Source organism: Plecotus auritus (genome assembly GCF_963455305.1).
Source record: "Plecotus auritus genome assembly, chromosome: 9".
Classification (NCBI taxonomy): Eukaryota; Metazoa; Chordata; class Mammalia; order Chiroptera; family Vespertilionidae; genus Plecotus; species Plecotus auritus.
In genome coordinates, this window is record NC_137783.1 from 39,411,065 (window position 1) to 39,435,372 (window position 24,308).

At 37.5% G+C, this 24,308-nt stretch overlaps 1 protein-coding gene across 1 annotated transcript in view; it reads left to right on the forward strand.

The window, feature by feature from the left end:
- The window catches only part of REEP3 (receptor accessory protein 3), a 101,519-nt gene that overhangs the window by 40,605 nt on the left and 36,606 nt on the right, over positions 1 to 24,308 (forward strand). Inside the window, exon 2 of the mRNA XM_080687362.1 lies at positions 8,968 to 9,040. Within this exon, the coding sequence (XP_080543488.1) occupies positions 8,968 to 9,040 (73 nt within the window). The remainder of the gene's footprint in view (positions 1 to 8,967; positions 9,041 to 24,308) is intronic.

A 24,308-nucleotide genomic window follows, 5' to 3' on the forward strand; every position in this document is an offset into this window, starting at 1 on the left:
GTGAAATTCAGTTCTCTAAGGACAACTTAATTTCATTTGTCTCTCATTAATTTGGGTTTGTCTCTTATTTATTGAGATTTCTAAGAAAGATTTCCTCTGAATGAAAAATATTGCTTTGGAAAAAAGTCAGAAAACTATTGTTATTAGATTATTTCTAGGATTCCTTGTTATTTAAGATTCTAAATATATTTTTTTAAATTCATTAGAGTCTGTTAATTTACAGATCTAATAGTCAAACAGAATTGAACTATGATACAGGACAGAAAAATTTTGTCCTCATTGTCTGTTTTTTTAATCTTGCTTAAAGCCTTTTATAAACTTGGTTGCCATAGTAGCCTGCCTTTTTTATTTCACTAAATTCTGTGCATTCCCTCTGCATATAGTGTTTCATAGTTTCCCTCAGCTAAAAACACAAATAGGCAGTGTGTACCCGTAACGCTTAACAACTGGAGGAAAGGGGACTGATTCATAGCATTTGCTATTATCCATGACGTAATTACTCCATACAATAAGCCTATTTCAAGCTACCAATGTGATGTCACTTAATGTGGAGCTGGGAAGAGATACACACAGCATACTTGGTATTTCTATAGATAGCTATAAACAACTTTAAGAGCATGGCAAATAGTAAAATAATTAGAAATAAAATAATTAGGAAATGATGAGGTTTTGAGTATTTGCTGTTTTTATATTACTGTTTTCTTTATTTAAATTATTTTACTGTAAGATATCTAAGAAACTATTTCATGCTTATCTTTGCAGAAATAGATTGTTTCTAAAAGGGAAAAGACTTTTATTTTGCATTTTCTGCCTTATTCTGTTGTGTAAATTAATCAACCTATGTTTAATTTATGAGCAACAACAACAAGTGGTATTAAAGAAGCAGCTCTCTGGGTGATCTTGATGTGTTGCAAAGTTGGAGAACTGCTGGTGGTTCTCAGTTACAGCTGCCTCAACTAAAAAAAATGTTTTTCTTGGTTCTCTGAGAGCTTAAGAGCTGAATTTTGTGCTTGATTGCAGTGACTTACATGACTACTACATTTTAACTATTTATGCCTTGTCATGTTCTTTCAGATTATTTGAGAAACCGTTTGCAAAATGTATGTGCTAAAATATTTTTTAAAAGAAATTTAAGACTAGAAAAAATAGCAATGAAAGTAAAAAATCAAACTCTAGTGAATACAAGGGTAAATATGCCAACCTTAAGGCCCACCATGGTTGAAATAGTTGAACACAAATTTTGCCTATGAGCTTCCTGGCAATCCGAGAGAAGGGCACCGTTTTCTCAAAGAAAGCAAAGCTTTCCATTGTACTAAATTCCAAAGTAAGTCTCACACATGGGAGTTTATATAATACAATAATTAATAAATAATAAGAATAAACTCTGTTTCACATACTCACAGCTGTAAACCTAGTTCTACCCACCCCTTTATGGAAAGTGCTTAATGTCCTGCCTAGTATAAAATGTGATAAATAGTTGTCAGTATTAGTAATCATAGAAAGATTGTTCGTTATAGCATTAAAATAGTAATCACACAGGAAATTATTTGATGGACTTTCATCTCTAAGCAGCAATATTACACTGTGTAGTTGTTAAATGATGTTCTTAGAGAATATTTAAAGATACCAAAAAAATGCTCATGATGCTCAACATTTAGTAAAAGGGCAGGATAAAAATCGATATGCCCTAAGATGTCAATTAATTATACTTAAATTATGTTATGAAATATTATATTTTGAAAATAGTGTCTTTATGTTTTTAAATGTTTTAGAAACATTTTCTAAGATAAAACTGGAAAAGATAATACCAAAATGTTAAAAATAGACTCACTGTTAGTAATTCTTAAAACTAGGTGATAGGTATAGGGGGATTTATTATATCAATATCATTCTATTTCTACCTATTTTTATTTTTCATAATACATTTTTAAAGGAATGACAAAAAATAGATAAAGAAATTTAAATTTCTGTAATGAATACTTTATAAATTGTTTTAATGTAAATTAACTTTCGATCAGTTATGTTATTAAGCTATCACTAATGTTTTTTTAAGGGTTTTTAAGCATTTGAGAGAATGACATATCAAACTTGTGAAAAGTTTGATAAAAATTATAACAAATATATGTAAATGTGTGGAATAACCTTTAACAAAAAAGAAAGATGGTACAGTCAGTAATGGAATTAGTAGTGAGTTTTATCCTTTTTATACTTCCCTACATCTAAAAATTATACAGAAAGCTGTAATAAATTTTTTATGAAATTATGCTGATAACTTTTATGATTAAGTGACCTTATTCTAGTATTGAGAGCACTCTTGATAGTTGCTTCTGAGATTTGCCTTTAGACATGCCATTTATTATTCTCTAAAACAGTTTTGGTGAAGGATGCATTGTGTTTGAACATCTGTCCAGAAAATAGCTAATTCCTTGAAAAGTGTTACAAGGACCCTTTCCACTACTGCATTCTCATAAATTTTATTTCCTTTTTAAAACTGTAAATTTTCAGTATAGCCAATGTTCATATAGGCAACTTTATCTTAATGGAAGGGAAGGGTGTCAAGAATATTTTGGCAGAGTTCTCCTTCATTAGGCAAAAATAACACTAAAAGGATATGAGTAACTCTTTCTGCCTCTATAACTGAAACAATATTCTAATTTATAGGTGAATTTTATTTGTAGCAAATAAATCCCTTTATAATCCTTAAGTTTATCTTGTAGGTGGCCTTCTAAAATAAACTTTATTTGATTTTATACACTCTGCTCACACTTTGGCTTTATGCCTGACCTCCGAGGTTGCAAACATCTACAGTAGGACCAAATATTTAAAAAAATAAGCTAGTAAAATATTACAGATGTGAATAATAAATTACTCAGTAACATTCACCATGGAGCAGTAATAAATTTTAATATTAATAGTGGGGGTCCTTAAAATGGTCCTGCTGTTCACTAAGACATTTAATCTTTCCCACATTCCAAATGAAATACATTATTGTTTTCTACTCTTACAAAAGATACGTGTTAGGGATATTGTGTTTATTCATTTGACTGGTTCTAATCAATACAGGGGTTAAAAAATAAAGGCAAAGCACCTGTATGCATAGTATCAACTAGCATCAAATCCTTACTATATGTAAGAAAATTATCTATTTTAGAAGTCAGTTATGTCCTTAAAAATACATCAATCTAAAATAGAATATGCTAAAGGCAAAATGACTAATTCTGACAAATTTTAAAATTCAAAAAAAATGTAACTTAGAAGTCTATGGAGATAGAGTATTGGGTTGGGGGTTGGGGGGCTGGATTAAGCAAGAAAATGGAAGGAAAAAAAAGCAGAGGAGGAAAGATAAGGAGGATGGGAGGCATTGCAGGCAAGGAGCATACATTCCAGGACTGAAGTAGAAATAGAAGAGAATATTGAGGAAACCATGTTGGCTTAGATGGTTTATATAAATAGTGGTTTTCACATTATGTTCTGATGACCACCCCACCTCCACACACACACATAAACGGGCTCATAGGCAAGAGGGTGAGAAGGCCAGCTACTCAAGTCCTTAAAGCAAGGCAGCATTGCAGGTATATTAGGAAGACTGATCTCACGTGGAGCCAGAGGCATGTGTTGGGAAACTAGTCAGTAAGTCAGAGGAGATGACATGACCCTAAATATATTATTAGCCACTGGTTTGAAACTCAAAGAGAATGGCTGGATGCATTAACTTTCACCCAGGAAAACCAGCAGGACTGACTGGGTTACTGATTGGATGGATGTCATAGCAGGGGAAAGAGGAGCCCAAAAGCCATCCAGTGATAGAAAGGAAGGATCTCAGCTTGATTTTAAAGTCAGTGGTACTGGCATATATGGGAATATGGAAGATAATATGTTAATTGTATCCAAATTCTAAAGGAAATACAAAGTGGATTGAAATTATTAACATAAATATGTAAACTGTAACTATGATGGCTAACTATGGGATTCACCTGTGGCAGCAGTGAGGATGAACACATAGCAGGAGCTCTGTTCTTGTTCACACCTTGTTTTCTTAAAAGTCACTAAGCTGGAAAGCCTCTGTGCCTTGTTGGGGGATGCCCCTGTGTTAAATTGAAAAGCCTAGGCCCTGTGGCTCAGCTAAAAATCCCATTATCCAGAATCTGGGAATTGGCTTCTGGTGAAGCAGATTCAGAGGGTAGTATTGTTAGGTAAAGCAGAGACTGTTACTGATATGGCTACCAGTTGGTAAAAGTAAAATCCCCAGCAGGAGAAGACTTGGTATACATTTGACCTGGTAGCATCAGCCCAAAACAAAGGGTTCAGCTTTGTGAGGGATGAGAAAGTTACCAGGGATTTACTGCCCCTCACCAAAATGAAATAAACTTATAAACAACTAATAATTTGAGATGTAGGTATACATTTGCTCTCAGTATAAGAAAGACTTATTTAATATAAACGCAAACACTTATTTCATATAAAAGTTCATAAGTATACAATATGTGTAATGGGCTGAATTGTGCGTCCTTGTCCCCCCAAATTCATGTTAAACTCCTAATCCTCATTAGGTCAGAATGTGACTAGAGATCAGTTATTTAAAGGAGCAATTAAGTTAAAATTAGGTCCTTAGAGTGGGCCTTAACCCAATATGACTGGTATTCTTACAAGAGGAAGAGATTTAGACACACAGAGAGACCAAGAGATGACCATGTGAGGACACAGCAAGAAAACAGCCATTTGCAGTCCAAGGAGAGAGGCCTCAGAAGAAACCAACACCTTGATCTTGGACTTCTAGCCTCCAGAATTATGAGAAAATAAATATCAACTTGTATTTTATTATGGCAGCCCTAGCAAACATGATATAATTATACTTCAGGAAACTCATAAACAAAATCAAAAGATATAGTAACCTGGAAAAATGTTGATTAACATATAAGATAGACAGAGAAGGGCCTAGAATCAATTATGCTCCACTAATAGTGAGCATATCAAGCACCCAAATCTTGGTCTTAAGTACCATCTTCCAATAAAAGAAACCGAAGCCTCTTGGAGAAATAGTTGATTCTAGGAGTGAGGCAGGAAGTACACAGTGGGAGCCTGGTACATCATGTAGTGCCAGAAAGTAACAAATTGCTTAAAAAACAAAACAAAAACAACCCTCACAATTATAGAGCTGTGTTAGAGGGGCATAGGAACCAGCTAAAGATTTCACAATGTTCAAAGCTTTGAGCAACAAAATAAAGTATTATTGGAGTAGAAACCAAGTGTAAAATAAAAGCATGAGGTCATAGTGATACAAATAAATCATTGAATAAATAAATCATGAGGGGGAGTATCAACAAATCTCCAGTGCAGAAGAATTCCAAATAATTTATATAGATCCTGCACCCTCAAGGTGGACCATAACTCCCCACTGAAGTGTGGCCTGTGCATAGTGACTTCCTTCTAAAGAGTACAGCATGGAAAAGGGGGGAGGGGAGTAGCTTTGCAGCGCCAAATCCAACAAGCACTACCTCAGCCTGGTGGTCAAGGTTAACATCAAGAGGAGTGATAAGTCATGTTGATAGCATGTGTCCTTGATATACTACAAGGAAGCGGTGCTTTACCTCTGTGGTCTTCCTCCCCTCAACCCATACCTCAGACTAATCCTGAGGAAAACATCCAATTCCAGTAGAGGGGCCTCCTACACTTACCTTGGCCAATACTTTAAGCTGTCAAAGGTCATTTCCCAAGAAAACTCTGAGAAACTGTTACAGCCAAGAAGAGCTAAAGAAAAAGGGGACATTTGTAATATTTTCAACAATAAAGATTTTTTTAAAAAAAGAAGAAGAGCTAAGGAGGCAAGAAACAGTTTAATATGCAATTCTGAGTGGGATCCCTGGACAGAAAAAAAGGATACTAGGTAAAAACTAAAGAAATCTGAGTAAAGTATGAACTTCATTCAGTTAATAAATATTAATATTGGTTTTTAATTGTGACCATACTAATTCAAGATGTTAATAATAGGGTAAACTTGGTGCAAGGTATATGGGAACTATGCAATCTTCCCAGCTTTTCTATAAAACTTAAAACTATTTGAAAATAATTCTTTTTAAAAATAGTCCAAAAACCACAAGTAGGCAACAGGATATCACATACCCCAGGAATCAAAAAGCCAGTAAACACTTGGAAGAAATTCATACTTACTGGTGTTCAGAAATGCACATTAAAACATATATGAAATCATTATTTTATTTAGCTGGCAAACTTGTGTGATAATTGGCAATGTGTCTCTGGAGGACATTTTGGTAATATGTTAAAGTGTGTGTATTTGAAGCAACAACATCACAACCAGGAAGTGAACATCAATATACACAGACATGTTTTTCCACTGTATTATGTACAATAGCCCAAACCTGGAGATTAACCAAATGCTGATAAATGTAGGATTGTTTAAATAAACAATGGGAATCTCAATGTAGAATGTAATGATGAATAATACAGTAGAATATTTAAAGACAAAAAATTCCATGAGGTAACATGTGAAAATGCCTCTTATAAACCATATATATTCTGTCATGCCATTTCTGTGTCCTTTCATTATATGTATACTAGAGGTCCGATGCACGAAGATTCGTGCAAGAATGGGCCTTCCTTCCCCTGGCTGTCGGCACCACCTTTGCTCTTGCCGGAGCCGCCTTTCCGCCTTTCCATGCTGCCCAGAGGCCGGGAGCAGCTGGGGTGGTGCAGAACGCCCCTGGCCGCTCGGCGCCTGTGTATGCAAATTAACCCGCCATCTTTGTTGGGTTAATTTGCATACTCAGTCCTGATTGGTTGGTGGGCGTCGCGAAGGTGCAGTCAATTAGCATGTCACTCTTTTATTAGTGTAGACTAGAGGCCCAGTGCACGGATTTGTGCACATTGAAAGGAAATTAATTAGAAGAAATATTTTAATATCACTGTTCGCCCTTTCTCTATAATAGAAGTGTCAACCAAATTCATGATCAACAATGACAGATCGAAACACACGTGTAATTGGCACCAGCGAGAGCTTTATATGTATCGTGCATGCGCGAGTCAACTTTACCTTTTATGTATATAGATAAATTTGCTTAATTATACCTGCTTTCTTTTTTTTTTAATATATTTTATTGGTTTTTTACAGAGAGGAAGGGAGAGGGATAGAGAGTTAGAAACATCGATGAGAGAGAAACATCGATGAGCTGCCTCCTGCACACTCCCCACTGGTTATGTGCCTGCAACCAAGGTACATGTCCTTGACCGGAATCGAACCTGGGTCCCTTGAATCCGCAGGCTGACGCTCTATCCACTGAGCCAAACTGGTCAGGGCTAGACCTGCTTTCTGATTTAGCTTTTCCAGCCCCGTGAAGCATCCCAACTTCTCTTTCAGGTAATTGTCAGCAACACAGCAGTAAATATCAACACAAAGCAGATTATTATGTAGATCATGATCACACAGGGAGAACAAAGGGTAAAATATTTAACTGCAGCAGTGTTTGACTATATTCTGTGCAGTGAGAAAACCTGAAGTCATTTTCAAGTTCTACCATTTCTTTTCAGTCAGGTCAAATTTTTAAACTTTCTAAATCTCCGTTTTCCGGCTAATGAAAAGAAAATAGGATTCTACCGAGTCTCCTATCTACCTACTCCAGGACTTCTGTAAGGATCAAATGAGATGAACCACATGAAAATGTTTCACAGACGTTTGGTTAAAGTGTAAAATGTTTGTACCTGGCTATAAAGCAAGTTGTGTTCCTGGGCTAAAGAAACTCCAAGGAGGCTAGTCACTAGGAAGAGGAAGCTGGGCAATTACAAATACATGACATCATTACCTGGCGCCCACAGTAACCATTTCCAGGCTGGGCTGGGCTGTAGGCTGCATTTTGCACCATGGGGTCTTGGCAGCGTTGGCTGTAATTTGGTGAGGTGTCGCTCTGGGGTGGTGGCAGAACCTGTGTCCCACTTGGGTGAAGCTGAGTGTTGGTTTGTGGTCACCAGGTTTGTGGTGCTGGCCAGTGCACATCACAGCAGCTCCTGCGTTGAGCATCTACCCCCCGGTGGTCAGTGTGCATCATAGCAACCGGTCAGACAATCAGAGGGACACTTAGCACATTAGCCTTTTATATATATAAATATTTACACATCTCTTGGATCTGAGATTTGGTGAAATAATCTTAACAGAAGGCATTAAAATAAGTCCTGTTTGTGATTTAGTAATTTTATAAATGCTGAAAGAGAGTTCTTTTAATGCTTATTGTAATAAATATATTAAGTATTGTTTCCAAGCACTGTCATTATAATTAGAAGTGAAGGATCGCTTTTTCATTGTCACAAATTGTATGTGTGTATTTTTAAAGTATACTACACATATAAAAGTAGGATTTTGCAAACACTAAAGTTCTGTCTGTGATTATCTCTGACTAGTAGGGTTGGGACAATGTTTTCTTTTTTCTTTCCATTTTCTTCATTTTCCAGATGTTCTTCAAAGAACCACAAATATTTTTTGTGATAAAAAGATGTTTTGGCCTTGGCCTGTGTGGCTTGTTTGGTGGTGCATCATCCCTGGCACCAAAAGGTTGCCGGTTTGGTTCCCAGTCAGGGCACATGCTCAGGTTTCGGGCTTGATGCCTGGTAGGGGGCATACAGGATGCAGGTGATCGATGTTTCTATCTCTCCCTTCCTTTCTTTCTAAAAATCAATTAAAATATTCAAGAAAAGAAAAAGAATGGTTTAAATGGCAATTTTTAAAAAATCTTTTTTTCCATGAAACTGTATCTGGAAATATTAAAATCATTTTTTGTTGTTTCTTAAAAGTCTGTATTTCTTTTGCATTTCTGAGTAATTTAGTTTATACACAAGCTTGCTTTCATACACATTTACACTGTCATGTGTTTTCCATGTACTTTCCACATTTCTGTTAGTTGATATTTTCATGAGCTGTTAAAAGCATTGTTTGATTAGTCTTCTCATACTTTTTACTTGTAGGCTGGTGTTTGGAATGCTGTATCCTGCATATTATTCATACAAAGCTGTGAAATCAAAAAATGTGAAGGAATATGTAAGTATAGTTTTATGAATGATTAATTTTATTTTAATGTATCCATTATATACAAGACTAGAAAAATTGTTATTTTAGAAATGGCTGGCATAATGTTTTTGGTTAAAAGTGTGATATAAATGTGGAGTACTGAAAATTAGTCTGTTTTTAAACTAATTTTCAGTAGAATTCTAAAGTAGGGTATAAAAAATAGTGCATTGTCAATTGACATTTAAATAAATCTGATTCCCAAATGAATAATTGCATGTCTCTTCTCACTTAGTCTGTAAGTTCCAGTATAATTAAGCGGTTGGGGGATTGTCTGATTTTTTTTAGCCTTATAAATTTATAGGTACACTGAGATTACTAGTATATTTCTTCAGCCTCAAAACCTTTTCCTTCTTTCATTGGTGTTCTGTTACTTCCTAATTGATTTAAAAATGCAGATACCTCATCATTACTGACAATTGTAATCACCAGTTTGCTTGCTATTTATATGGACTTAACTATTCTGGATATTTTATATTAATAGAATCATATGTGACCTTTTTGTGTCTGGCTTCTTTCACTTAGCCTATTTTCAAGATTCATCCACATAGCATGCATGTATTAGTATTTTATTCCTTTTATGGCTGAATAATATTCCACTGTATGCATATACAACATTGTTTCTCCATTCATCTATTGATGGATATCTGGATTATTTTTACCTTTTGTCTATTATGAATAGTGTCACTACTAAGCTCATACATTTATATAATTCCCTACCAATTTCCAAATTAACACAAATTCATTTTCTTACAGTCCTGTGTAGGTCAGAAATCTGAAATGGATCAACAGGGCTACATTCCTCCTGGAGGCTCTAGTGGAAAATCTGTTTACTTACCTTTTCAAGCTTCTACACGCTGCCCACATTCCTTGGCTTAATGCTCTATTCCTACATCTTCAAAGTGAGAAATGTTGAACTGAGACCTCATGCTGTGACTCTCTGGTTCTCTCTTCTGCCTCCCTCTTCCACTTATAAAGACTCTGGTGATTATAGTGGGCTCACCTGAGTAACCTAAGATCCTGTCCCCAACTCAAGGTCACCTGATTAGCAACCTGAATTCCATCAGCAACCAAATTCTCCTTTACGTGTAACCTATCATATTCACACATTTCAGGGTTGGATGTGGACCTTTTGAGGGAGGGGGATATTATTCTTCAGACCACAATATCTCACTGGTCCTCACTACAACTCTATAAAGTGGGCAGGAAAATATTCCAATATTATAGGCTCAGAGCAGTGAATTAACTTGCCCAGGGTCACATGGATCATTAAAGAAGGAATGGATATCTTCTGTTTCTAATATTTTATTCTTTCTTTTCTACCATGCTATCTTTAGAAAATTAGGTGAGGATCCTAGCTTCACAAAAAAAGTTGAAATAGCTTTCACAGCCAGCCAGTGAATGTGCTTCTCATTAATTCCACGGCAGGTCTTCAGGGGCCACAACTATATGGGTATTTTCCAAGAAGGGCAGTGAGTCAGCTTAACCAGTTCTAGAGCAGGACCCATAAGCAACTAAATGAAATCTTATCAAAATGGTTGAAAATGAAATTGGAAGTTTTTGAAAGTTCTGTAAAGTCTTGGCAGTTCTTTAAGTATTTCCAGCCTAATTTTATTTCTGGCAAAAATTTTCTTGCTGAGTTTCACCTAAACTTAGTTATCCAATTTAACCTTCAATTACAACAGTTTTAGCAGCAGTCTGTTCTCATAAAGTTTTCCTATATGGTGATCCCCATCCAAATTTGCTTTGTCTTACCATTTTTTAGCAAAATTAAACTTCTTAAAATTTCCCTATTTTATTTTTAACTAGCGGCCCGGTGCACGAAATTTATGCACTCGGGGAGGGGGGGTTCCCCAGCCTGGCCTGTGCCCTCTCATAGTGCGGGAGCCCTGCAATTGATCTCCCCAAAGAGGTAGGCCCCACCCACCCATCCGGGGCTCCTCGATGGATTGCCCCAAAGAGGTAGGCTGGAGCTGGGGGTCCCACCTCCAGGCTGCGCATGCAGCATCAAGTCCCCGCCTACCTGTGTGCGCCTCGCCACGCACGCAGCCCCGTCCACCCGCGTGCACCCGTTGTGCATGCAGCCTCCTGGTGATGGATTGTGACAGCGTGAGGGCATCACGGTGTGAGGGTGTGACGACCACATAGGCTTTATTATTAGTATAGATAGCCTCTTATACTATATGTTATTATGTTATTTATTTGGTTTTGTTTGTCTTCCCCACCATAGAGAGTTTTGTTGTTTTGTTAATTGCTATAGTTCCCTACCTAGAACAGTGCATGGTATATGGTAGGCACTCAATATTTTTTGAATGAATGAATAAATAAGAAAAGAAATAAGAGTAGACTTTTAAGTCTATATCAAACACTAAATTGTGTTTACAAGAGCATGTATACTTTTTAAGTAGATTGGTCTAGTTTCTCAGCTTTGCTGCTGGGGTAAGGAGTATACATTCTAATTCCACTTATCCCAAAGCCCACTTTCTTTGAGGTATTTGGTTATTAACCTAAATTACACTGATATCTGCTTCAAAATTATTTTCAGAAAGCAACATTTTTTATTAATTTACTTTTCCCACCGTAACTACTACCATTCCCTGTAAGCCTTCAAATAGTAGATTGCACCTGATAAAACAGATGGCTGTGTTCAAATCAAAACACATGGAAAGTGCTGTATATTTTGGCAACCTTTCTTTCTTCCTTTGCCTATTTTTAAAAGAGAGCTTTCCTAGGATATAATTTCCTATATAGTGTGGCTGATATGGCCTACTTAAAGTCTTTCAGTCTTGCAGTAATTGAAATGTAAACTTACTGAAGAATTAGTATGGTTTTGCAAATTTTTTCAAGCTTTTACCATTTCATGACTTGAAAATAGTGTGTTTACTTCCAAGTGGTGTGTAATTGCTGTAGCTTTTCTAGGAAACCAGTGTTTTCATTCTAAGAATGTTGAAGAAAGTGGCAATGAAAAGATTGTCTAACAGCACATAAAAATCAAAATCAGACATTTGGTCCTGAGATTTACTGTGAACAAGAACAAGAACAGGGAAAACTTGGGAGATTACTCCTTTAAAGGGCTAGAAATGGCCCTCTAAAACCCTATTGACTTGGGTTTTGAAAGTGACCTAATTTTTGGCTAAGTATTTGGGTGATATGAAAATGAACAAACATACCACATACTGGTTCTTATCAATTGTTAAAATCTGAAGTTGCTTACTAGTTTTAGGGTGGAGAAAAAAACACACTGAAGAACTTCTCTTTATTGTCAAAAAGTGTTCCTTAGGAATCTTTTCATATTTGGAATTAAAAATATTCACTCGGTTCAAGGATTGTAATAATGTAGGTATTGTAAAGATTAACCCACTGATTAAGGAGGAATTTAAAATATTTTTTTTTGAAAATTGGTTTTGTCAGGCCACATACTTATCTGTTAATTTTCCATTCAGATATTCTTAGTTTTTATTTTTATTAAGGTTGTATTTCTTAAAATTTTTCAAGGCTTATTATGAAAAACAGCAGTTTCCTACCCTCTCCTCATCTCCAGTGACAACTACTTCCAACTCTTTTATCTGAATCCTTTAGTGTATTTCCATATCTAGTTAACATGCTTATACTTTTGCTATTTCTTAATTTTTCACATGCACATCATCAGTTGCCTTCCTTCTAATAAAGAGGACTTAGTAGTTGCTACGTTCTGGTGGGAGCTCTAAGTATTCAATTTATAAACTTTTACTTGGTTCCTATTAGCCCTACTCTAAACTGCTAGAGATTTGCAAATCCAGAGAACCTTTGATTCACACTTTCCAGAGAATAAGCCTCAGAGTTGGGCTGCGGGAAAGAGGGGTACCATCAGGCAGCTAAAATAGGAGGGCATCTAGGGGCCTACCTGCTCCTTAAGCAGACTGACAGCCATCCTTTTTTTTTTCTTCTTTTTTTTTTTCTGACAGCCATTCTTTTTATCTTTTGCCCTTTTTGGCCAAGGGTTGTGCCACCAGTTCTTGAGCCTTTTTGGGAGTTTTGCAGAGAAAGTTAGGTTTGCAGTTTTTCCTACTGTTGGCTAATAGTTTTCTCAGGCCTCCTAGATCATTTACTGCTCATCCATTTCCTTCCTAGCTCCACAAATTTGATGTTCTCTTCTCTTCTATATCCTTCTGAACTTGGGTCTTTTAAAAATACCAGTTTACTGTTGTTTTCATGAGATTTGTGGTGGGGATGCAATTAAATGTGTATATTCATTCAGTCTACCGTCTTCACCCAGATTTCCAAATTGACCTTGTTAGTGGGATACTTTGGTTGAATTATTATGTGATACCAAGTAAGACTTATTTTATCATTAACATTGATTTTAAATAAGAGATAGGTTTAATTTATATCACTTTTCAATCTTCGACAATAATTTCAAATTTTCATTTTAGCTGACAAACAATAAATACATGTGTATCTTGTCTTGAGTTATAGTTGTTTGTAAATCAGGTTTTGATAAAAATCACAATTTTCACTTTGAACAGTAAATAAAATTACTTGGAATAGTTCATTATCCTTTAATGAAGTAAATGTCCTTGTATTTACCTAAAGTAGGTGATGAATATTCTTTGTAAGCTTAATTTTTGATGTGTCAGGTTTACTTATTTTATATGTAATACATATCAGTATGTAACTTAGCTGCTAAAATAATTGATAGTGTTGTTATTATCAAGTGAGATACTCTACCTTATGTTTTCTAAACACAATTTCTTCATGAACATCTCAGGATCATTAGTTACATTGGATCCACTTTAGAAATCAAGTGTTAAACTTGAATAAGGTTGTGGAATTGGGGAGCTTTAAATGAATGCCCAACACAGTTTCTTCTATATTTTTAGCATATGAATTAGCGTACCCCTTTACCTTTATGAAGGAAATTGAAAGTATCCTCACAATTTTCATGCCAAGATGTAGCTGACCAACCGCAGCTGTCTTGTCCTTTTCTAGCTTCCAAGGCAACTACTTTGGAAAACAGACATAAAGGAGAAAAAAATTCTCACGGTAACATTTAAACCTATGAGGCTAAGTCAGGCATTTGCTAATATCTAGGAAAAATTTTACTAACTATCGTGCCAATGGAAATAGATTTTTAAAAAACAGGGACAGAAACCGTTGTTTCCATGAAAGGAAATGTTGTTAAGTAATAAATTGGAGGGAGGCCTAGCCACCTCCACCCTAATCCCTAGTGATGGAACAGCTTAAAATCATAAAAGCTACAGCAACCGAAAAACTCAACTGCCACCACCCTCCCCGCAGGGAGAACTGTGTTCAGAGGCAGCCAGTGTTCTGCCACCCCCTAATCTGTTCAGAAATAACCACAAACTCACTACTTGGAAGAAAATCCCCAGTAAGTTCCAAAAGGGAGAAATAATAATTGAATGCAAGAGAAAATATAAAAATACAATACCGGATGAATTAAAAAATTAAAGTAGCAGTGATAACGTTTAGATTAGATTCTTGAATATGAATCTAATATTGATTAGATTCTTGAATATGACAGATTTATAAGCCTTTATTTTGGAAAGGAAGTGAAAAATGAAACATTAAACTCACAAAGCAAGAAAAACATCAAAATTAAAGGAATTTGTAAAGAAAAGTAGGCTGAATAAAAAGGCAGAGATAAAAATATAAACAAAATGGGCAGAATTACAGTACCTAAGAGGTGTTCCCCTTGAACACGTCTAATAAGATAAACACTTGAAATAGCTGAGATAGAGAGAAGAGTAGAAAAAAGGTCTGACAAAATGTGAAACAAGAGGGGTTAAGCAAACAATGATAAATTTGACAGTAAATATTAGACTACCTAATTTTTTTATTTAAAAATAGAATGTTTTATAATAATAAAAGGCATAGCAGATCTTTTTCCTTTTTGGCTAAAGGTTACATTATTCATGCAGGAAAATCTTCTCTTTTACACAATCCAGGATCTACCTTTGGAATGTTCAGCTACATACATCATCTTTCCACTATGTAATTTTAGAAATATAGTGCTTTACCAGCTACAGCTGTAATAATCAGATTGTCAGCCATATTGCCATCACACTACGAAAGGGCCCCCTAAAAATATAAAAGCTAGAGCTATTCCTGAAGATTTTAGCTAAATAAGAAAACTAAAATCTTTCCCAAAACCTCATGTAATTTTTAAAAGCTCATGAGATGTTACTTCAGAAATGTAATAGAATTGCAAGAAGGTGAAGTTCTTTTTTAAAGCTATAAAATATTTAAAATATATTGAATTATATAAATATATGAATTTTTGTCTTGCTGTTGGCTATCAGAATATAGATTGATTCTTTAAAAAAAAAAGAACACCACAAATCCAACTACTAGTAAAATGAAAAGTTATTTTCAAAAGGTTTTGAAAACTCAGAAATAGATTGAGTCTAGTGGTTTCATTTTAAAATATTACTTTAACTTCCAAAGGTTTCCAACAGGCATCTTTTAAATGAAGACCTAACACTTCAGTTTTATTGTTATATCCTTCTTGAGAAGTTGGCAAAATAAATTATGGAAGCCAACTGGGGAAGTTTTTGTTATTAACAGTGTTTGAATATAACATCAGCCTAGTAATCAACCTTCTTACCTTCTCTCTGTAGGAGGCAGATTTAGACTTGCTCTTAGGGAACAGTCTACGGCAGCCGTGGGCAAACCGGCCCCTTCGGCTGTTCTATGCAGCCCGCGGAGCCGAAAGAGCGGAGGGTTCTCTTGCTCTCCCCTCCGCTCCTTTACTTTGAACTTATATTAGTTCACACAAACACTACATCCATGCTTTTGTTCCGGCCCTCCGGTCCAGTTTAAGAACCCATTGTGGCCCTCGAGTCAAAAAGTTTGCCCACCCCTGGTCTAAGGGCACTCCCTCCTTGGGAAGGGAGGGAGAGTTCACCGAGTGGTCACTCTTGAGATAACTGGGCTCTTGGGTTGTTGAGTAGACATCAGGGACCATCCTCATGGAACTTCCTGGTGGAAGAGCCTGAAGGCTTCCCTTTCCTAAGTAGTTTGCTCCAAGCTTTTGTCTGCTCAATTGCTAGACATAAACAGTGCCTCTGAAAACTGGACTAAAGGCCCAGCTTCTGTTTTTTAGCTTTTTGGTTTGGGCAGGGTTTTGTGTGTTTGTTTTGTTTTAATGATGATGTGCCTAAACAGTGTTATGAAAATAAGGGTGCATTTTAACGTTTTACACTTAACAAATTACCACACAAAACTGAGTTCATCATCTTTTCTCCAAACTCAAGCCTCTTCTGACATTCCCTTTATGAATGATACCACCTTTCTCTGCCTAATGCCACCAGAACGTGCACAGAGTAGCCTCCCACTGCAGTGTTTCTCTCACTTTAAGGGGCATAGAAATGCCCCTGAGATTTATTAAAATGCAGATTCTGATTTAGTTGGCATGGCCTGGGTTTGAGATTTTGCATTTCTAACAAGCTCCCAGGTGATGCCAGTGCTGCTGGTCTATAGACCACAGTTCAAGTAGCAAGACTTTTGTTGTGCATGTTCTCAACGGTGGTTACACATAAAAAACTCACGGAACTTTGAACCTCCCCTCCCCTCACTGCCCTCTCTCTGCACATTGTGATGATGAGGCCTAGGAATCTATATACATTTTTTTAATCCCCAAGTAATTCTTAGCAAAAATCAAGGTGAAAATCATTAACGGGTATCCTATTTTATTGTGAAAAGTGAATGTAATGACCACACTGTGCTTTTTAAATATAAGTTTATGTATGCAGATGGACTTCATCCTAGTTTCCCTGTTGTAGGGCTGGCCATATCCTAAGTTCTGCTTCAGTGAAGTTTCTCTTGAGAATCATCCATCTTGCTTTCTGTGTCTCTCTCCAGCCTTTGTTCTCCTCCCTGTGTTTACCCAGGGCCTTCATGCTGTCCTGCACCCTGGCACTCGGCCAGCCCTTCCTTACCCCAAGTGTTCTGTGTTCCATCACTCGCCTCTCTCTGCACTCACCCCAATGTGAACCTCAGTTCTCTATGTGAGGTTGACTGCACATGCTTTTGAAGGAAAATAATTTAATAACACAGGCTCATTCCAATCATGACAGTGATTGATTCCTCCTATAGTTATTTCCTACTAATCTTTGCTTCTCAAGAAGGCTATGTTTTATCATGTGGTTTAATAAACTACATGAGGCTGGTTCTTACTATCTGAATGATTATTGCATATTTAAATATGCTACAACTTGTACATAGAGAGTGGTATCTGAGCTAGAGAATGAAATTTTTCATTTACTATGTTAGTCATATAACCTTGTCAGTCACCTGGAGAAAGGAGCATACCTTTTAAAAGGCGATCTGAAGAGAAAACAGAGTATGAGGAGCATACCTTTTAGTGACTAGGTTGGTTCACTTGTGAAAATAGCAAGATGGAATTGACTATGTCATGATAGATTGGGCACAGGGGGGCCTTGGTGCCTAAGAAGTGGTTCCAGCCCTGGTGAATACCTCAAGTAGGCAATGTAATGGGCCAAGACTTTGTGAACACTAAGGGAAAAAAGAAGGTAGGATGACAGTTTAGCATGGAAACTTGAATGACCACTATGATGTCCATTTAGCCCAGGTTAGTTCTTTCTATCAGGGTAGGTGCTTTACCATGCTAACATCTGGAGAAATGCTATGTGGTATTATTATGAAAAGGGAACTGTGCCTCTTATATTTATTATCCCCTGTAAATCAATAGGACTTTAAACAATATAAAAAGTGAACTTCCGGGAATATATCTGAAGAAACTCAAAACACTAATTTGAAAGAATATATGCGCCCCTGTGTTCATTGCAGCATTATTTACAATAGCCAAGATTTGGAAGCAGCCCAACTGCCCATCAGTAGATGAGTGGATAAAAAAGCTGTGATACATTTACACAATGGAATACTACTCATCCATAAAAATAAAAGGAAATCTTACTTTTTGCGACAGCATGGATGAACCTGAAGAGTATTATGCTAAGTAAAGTAAGTCAGTCCAAAACCAGTACCGATACAGAGAACAGACTGACAGCTTTCAGAGGGGAGGGGTGTTGGGGGCTGGGTGAAAAAGGTGAAGAGATTAAGCAAAGAAAAAATAACTCATAGACATAGACAACAGTTACCAGAGGAACAAGGGGTGGAGGGGCCAGTAGAAGAAGGTATAATGGTGATGGAGGAAGACTTGACTTGGGGTGGTGAACACATGATACAATGTACAGATGATGATGATGCATTGTAGAATTGTACACCTGAAACCTATATAATTTTATTAACCAGTGTCACCCCAATAAATTCAGTAAAAATTAATTTTAAGAAGTGAAATGTGAATTCCCAGCCAGCATAGATGGAGAGAGTTATTTTGGACGGAGAAGTCATTCCTTCCTAAATTCTGCTCCTGGCAACTATGCCCATAAGCAGTTCCTGTGTTTTACACTGCCTTTTCAACACTTTTTAAAAAATTATCTTCTAGATTTTAAACATTTTTGCACTTTTTCCTTCTCTCAAGTTCCTCAAACTACCAAGGTTGATGTGACATACATGGGGCTTCTGTGATTTGAGGGCACTGGGGAAGACCAAGGCAATATTATGACCATATTTCTGGTTACAATCTGCCCCATTGTAATACCAGGTACATCTATGTTACGTGAGGCTTTCTTCAAAACAGCAGGCTCTTCTGGGAGGTCTTTGGCAGTGGTACCTGGAAATTGCAGGTAAACCATGTTGCTGTGAGTTCAGCATCTGAAAATTAACTCCCAAGTAGCTGAGTCCTGAGGAGCTGGAGAAAGTGGAGACATTCATAAATGGGCCGTGAGGGAAGAAGTTCCCCAAAGTTGAAGAAGCCCAAATCAATCCCAGCCTCACATATTCACCCCCAACACATGCCCCATCTTTAAAAAATAAAAAAACAAAAAGCTGTTTTCAACCATGGTCTCTCTTCATTTTGAATTGAACTTCAACTAGCTTATTTTCAAGCATGCTTCTAACTTGGCACAGCCCTGGGAAAAATCCCATAGCTGAACCATCTGGGTTTGATAAAAGGGAGTTTTTCTTTTTGATTTCTCACATTTTGTTCCTTTTTGTTTTTAATGGGGGAAATCATTATTAAGTAACCAAATTATTGCATAATGTTAATGAAATAGGAGAAATCTTTTCAACTCTACTATTTCTAAAAAATTCTATATTAGAAGGTCTCTCTGTGGTCTCCAAAACATGGTGTAGAATGAATGTTTGGGGTGAGTTGACTTGCGTGAATAACTCATAATGGTCAAAAAATGAAGTTCTCTTTGGGTGGTCTGAAATTCATCAGTGTTTATTTCTTTTGAGACTCAGCAAAGATTTTTTTCCCAGTGAAGCATATTTTAGCATTTTATCCTCTGGATTTACTTAGTGTGGTTATAATTGAAATCATTATGCATATGTAATTTTTTTTTTCTTAGAGGCCAACATTAATTGCTTTATGATTCCAAGAGTCTGAAATTAAGAGATGTTGGAAAGTTGTTGAAAACAACTGTAACAAAATAGGCTATTTTATGTTATGAAATGCTGTTTGCAGTCCAGAGTTACTTGTTTGAATCTTAAAACTAAGAAACTGTTAAGTAAAAGTCTGTTTGTTTTACCAAACTCAGAGTACTAGGTCCTGAGAATGTGATGATAAACAAGACAATTTCAGCCCCTATGGGTTGTTATAGTCGAATAGCAGAGGCAGATGTTATGTAAACCATTACACAGATATGCTGCAATAGAAAGTACAGTGCACAAAGCATATACATGACCTGTGGAAGGCATTCCTTTAGAACTGAAGATAGTTCATTCATACAAGGCAAATGAGTAATCCTATATAATAAAACTCTAATATGCAAATCAACCGAATGGCAGAATGCCTGGTCGCTATGACATGCACTGACCCCCAAAGGCCAGACGCTCAATGCAGGAGCTGCCCCCTGGTGTGGTCAGTGCGCTCCCACGGAGCGCTGCTCAGCCAGAAGCCGGGCTCACTGCTGGTGAGTGCAGCAGCAGTGACGGGAACCTCTCCCACTTCCTGGACTGCAAGAGGGATCCCGGACACCCCCCCCCCCCCTCCGCAGTGCATGAATTTCATGCAGCGGGCCTCTAGTATATAATAAAACTAGAAGCCCGATGCACGACATTCGTGCACTTGGGGGAGGGGGGAGTCCCTCAGTCCGGCCTGCACCCTTTCACAGTCTGGGACCCCTGAGGGGTCCTTAGTGCTGCCACAGAGGCGAGAGAGGCTCCCGCCACTGCTGCTGTGCTCGCCAGCCATGAACCTGGCTTCTGGCTGACCGGCGCTCCCTCTATGGGAGCGCAATGACCACCAAGGGGCAGCTCCTGCATTGAGCGTCTGTCCCCTGGTGGTCAGTGCATGTCATAGCAACCGATCCGCCGTTCGGTTGATTTGCATATTAACCTTTTATTATATAGGATAGCAGTTATATGTTGGGTCAAACATTGTTACTCTTATTCTTTTTGGTCTTCTTTTATTAATTCCACCCATGAAATCTTCTTGTAGGGATGCCTTCACACCAGGATTTATGATGATTTCCTGTCAAAGGGCTTTGTTTATAATAAGCCCTAAGTAATATTTATCAAATTAACATATCACATAATTTTTATTTTCATCGTACAAGTATTATTTAGTAGTTATGTCACTTAACATGTATGGTTGTTAATATTGCTGTTATAATATCATACTAGTCATAACATAGAAAGAATAAGCTTTATAAAGATACAATTTAAGAAAAATACTTTTTAATTACTATGCCACTGCTGCTAGTATCTATAGCTACATGCCTCCCACCAGAACATGTTAGTCTCCTATATATTTGGGGCCTATGCACTGCTCTCAGTTTCTGTTATGGAAATCCAGAAGATTGTTTTATAGTCGTAGTTAAATTTGTTTGCTTTATTTCTTTGTCTGGGAATCTAAATCACTTTCATAAAAATTGTCTAAAAATGTGAATCATGGAACCTGTTTTGTTAAAAAAATCTTAAAAGATCATGAAATGAGGCCAATTTTTCTCTTGGCATATGGGTAGGTAAATGCATACCTATTAAATGGAGCATGGTCTTTTGATAGTAAATTTAGCCTATGGGTATATTCGTTTTACAGCATTCACTCAGGCTTAAAATATCCTCTAATTCCTTTGAGAGAGTAAAGCTAAGAACACCATCACATGACTGTCTGGGTTTCTGAAATGCTAAGGCTTTATGAAAGCCTTATGGATTTTGAGTAATAATAAAACAAGTGCTGGCTTGTTAAGTAAGATAATCTCTTCTATGCACTATATAACCTAGAATGTTATTTTAGATACTATGGTTTTACATCACAGATGACTCCATAATCATCAAAAGAACTTGCCTAATTATAAGCGTGTATTTTCTTAGGAAATAAGTTAATTTGGGTATTTAAATGATTTTAAGATTCCATTTGATGCTGAAACCGGTTTGGCTCAGTGGATAGAGCGTCGGCCTACGGACTGGAGGGTCCCAGGTTCGATTCCGGTCAAGGGCATGTACCTTGGTTGCGGGCACATCCCCAGTGGGAGGTGTGCAGGAGGCAGCTGATTGATGTTTCTTTCTCATCGATGTTTCTAACTCTCTATCCCTCTCCCTTCCTCTCTGTAAAAAATCAATAAAATATATTTTTTAAAAAAAAATATTCCATTTGAGGAATCTTTTATTTATATTAAATTAATGCATTTATCACATTTCTCTAGTCATGAAAAATATAGTGGGTAAAGTATTCCAAGATTGAAATATGACAACCATTGCACTGTAACCACTTTCAAAAGACATTTATTACCAAGTAGGAAAAATGGAAATTACAGTATTGCTTATAAGTTAGCCCAGTTCATTAATTCTTCTGATAAATATTTTCCAGTATCAGTTTTGTGCCAGGAACCTACTAGGCATTAGGTATGCTCTGGGGAAAGAAAACAAAGTAAGCAAAATAGGCCACCAAACAACTTTTTAATGTAGTTTTCACATCAACTTTTATGCACTTCAGTCTTTGGCTATCTCAGTCTCCTACCAGGATATATTTATTTTAAACTTCATGCATATTTCTAGCAAGTTTATAATTTATCTGATTTCTTGGCCTATCAAAAGTAGAAGGGGATCACTACTAAAGTCATACATACTGACAACACAGCTGATGACTAACATTCACACAGAATAAGTCACATTTGCCAATGGGTCACAATAAAAATTCAAAATAGTATTTCTCTGGCTCTGCTCCAATCTGCTACATGAGAACATCCATTCTCCCTGTCCTTCAATTTCTTCCCAAATCCTTCTGGGAGTCCCTTGTGAGTATCTCAAGCAGACTTTCATAAAATGGTAGTCCTCCTCTCCATTTCCAGATCATTATAATATCACCCATCACCACTAACCAGGGCACTGGCTGTGCCACAGATGGCAGCCATGGCACTGTGACTGATACCTACCTGATTCTGGAACTATTGTTCCCATGGCCTTGCTCTGGGGTAGGGTGAGCTGCTAAAATTATAATATGCAACAAAAAAGCAGTGGTGAAAGAAATATAAAAATGTATTTTTTTTCTCACATAACAGTCCAGCTTGGATGTTCATTTCAGCAAGGAATTCTCAGTAGCCATTTAAACCTGGGGCTCTGTCCACCTTTAACATGTAGCTCCCACGGCTGCTCTGCTCCGTGCCCTCCCAGCCAGCAGAAAGGAGGGAACTAACCTGTGGGCGAGGTCCTTCCACTTCTCAAAAGCCTTGGCTCACAGTCTGTTGCTAAGAACTGGACCCATGACCCCACCTGCCTGCAAAGGGGGGCTGAGAAGTACTGGCCCTGGCTGGGCCACTTCCCAGCCACAACTCTGTTATCGTTATGCCTTTTTATGGACAACAAGCCATCATCTCCGATTCTCTCTTGTTTCACGGTCCTAGACCTTACATTGTGGCCCCCTATCTCTAACACCCAGAGTAGCTGAGAGCATCCTCAGCCACATACTCTATTCCATCTGTACCCTCAGCTGTTCCCTTTCCACCTGTATAGACAATTTTTCTAAACCTTTACTGCTCTCCTTAAATCCATTCATCCCCAGCTTTAAAAGATGGCCTGCCCTCCTACTGCATAATACTAGTAAACATAGAGGTCATCAGCTATGACCACTTCAATCCTCTCGTCAACACGGCCACTCTTTCCTCTCCTTTTGTCCCAAGGAAGATGCATCCCTGCTTCTTTCCTGAGCCCACTCTTCTTCCTAATCTTCTTAGCCTCATCTTGGATCTGGTTTCATTAAGGATTTCTGCTTTCTCATAATTTCAGTCTATCTCCATGGTAAAATGCACCATCCTTGAGGATGCAAACATGCTTTCATTTTGTCTCAGGCTACTTTGTATTCCCCCTTCCTTTTTTCTCTTTAAACCAGATCTCTTAAAATACCAGTTTATGCGCCCTGACCGGTTTGGTTCAGTGGATAGAGTGTCCGCCTGCGGACTGAAAGGTCCCAGGTTCGATTCCCGTCAAGGGCATGTACCTCGGTTGCGGCACATCCCCAGTAGGAGGTGTGCAGGAAGCAGCTGATTGATGTTTCTATCTCATTGATGTTTCTAACTCTCTATCCCTCTCTCTTCCTCTCTGTAAAAAAATCAATAAAATATATATATTTTAAAAAAAAAAAATACCAGTTTATGCTTACCCATCATGTCTTCACCTCCTATCTGCTGTCTAACCTTTTGCACTCCCAACAAAAAAGAGCACACTAAGCTATGTGCAGACCCATATTCAATCAACTGTTCATCAACGTGTATTTCCTGAGCCCCTTCTGTGCCGGGCACAGGGGCATCAGCAGTGCACAAAATAAGGCCTTTGCCTGTTTGGGATTTACATTCTGGTAGTGGAAGGTGGGGGTGGGGCAGTAGAAATTTGTTAGATGTGTCTATGATATGAGATATAGGCTAAAGAGAAAAATCAACCAGGATAGGGAGTTAGGAGGGTACAGATATTTTAAGCAGAGTGGTCAGGAAAGGCATCTCTGATAATTATTTGCGCAGGGACCTGAAGCAAGTGAGGAAGCTCTTCGTATGAGGAAGAGCATTTCAGGCAAGGAAACAGCATGCACTAAAGCTCTGAGGCAGGAGCATGTCCACACACATGCCCAAAGGTCAGGAAAAGGGCTGCTGTGCCTGGAGATGGACAGGGGAAGGAGTAGGAGTGACAGTTGAGACCAGAGAGGCAGCCGGTGCAGGATCCAGAG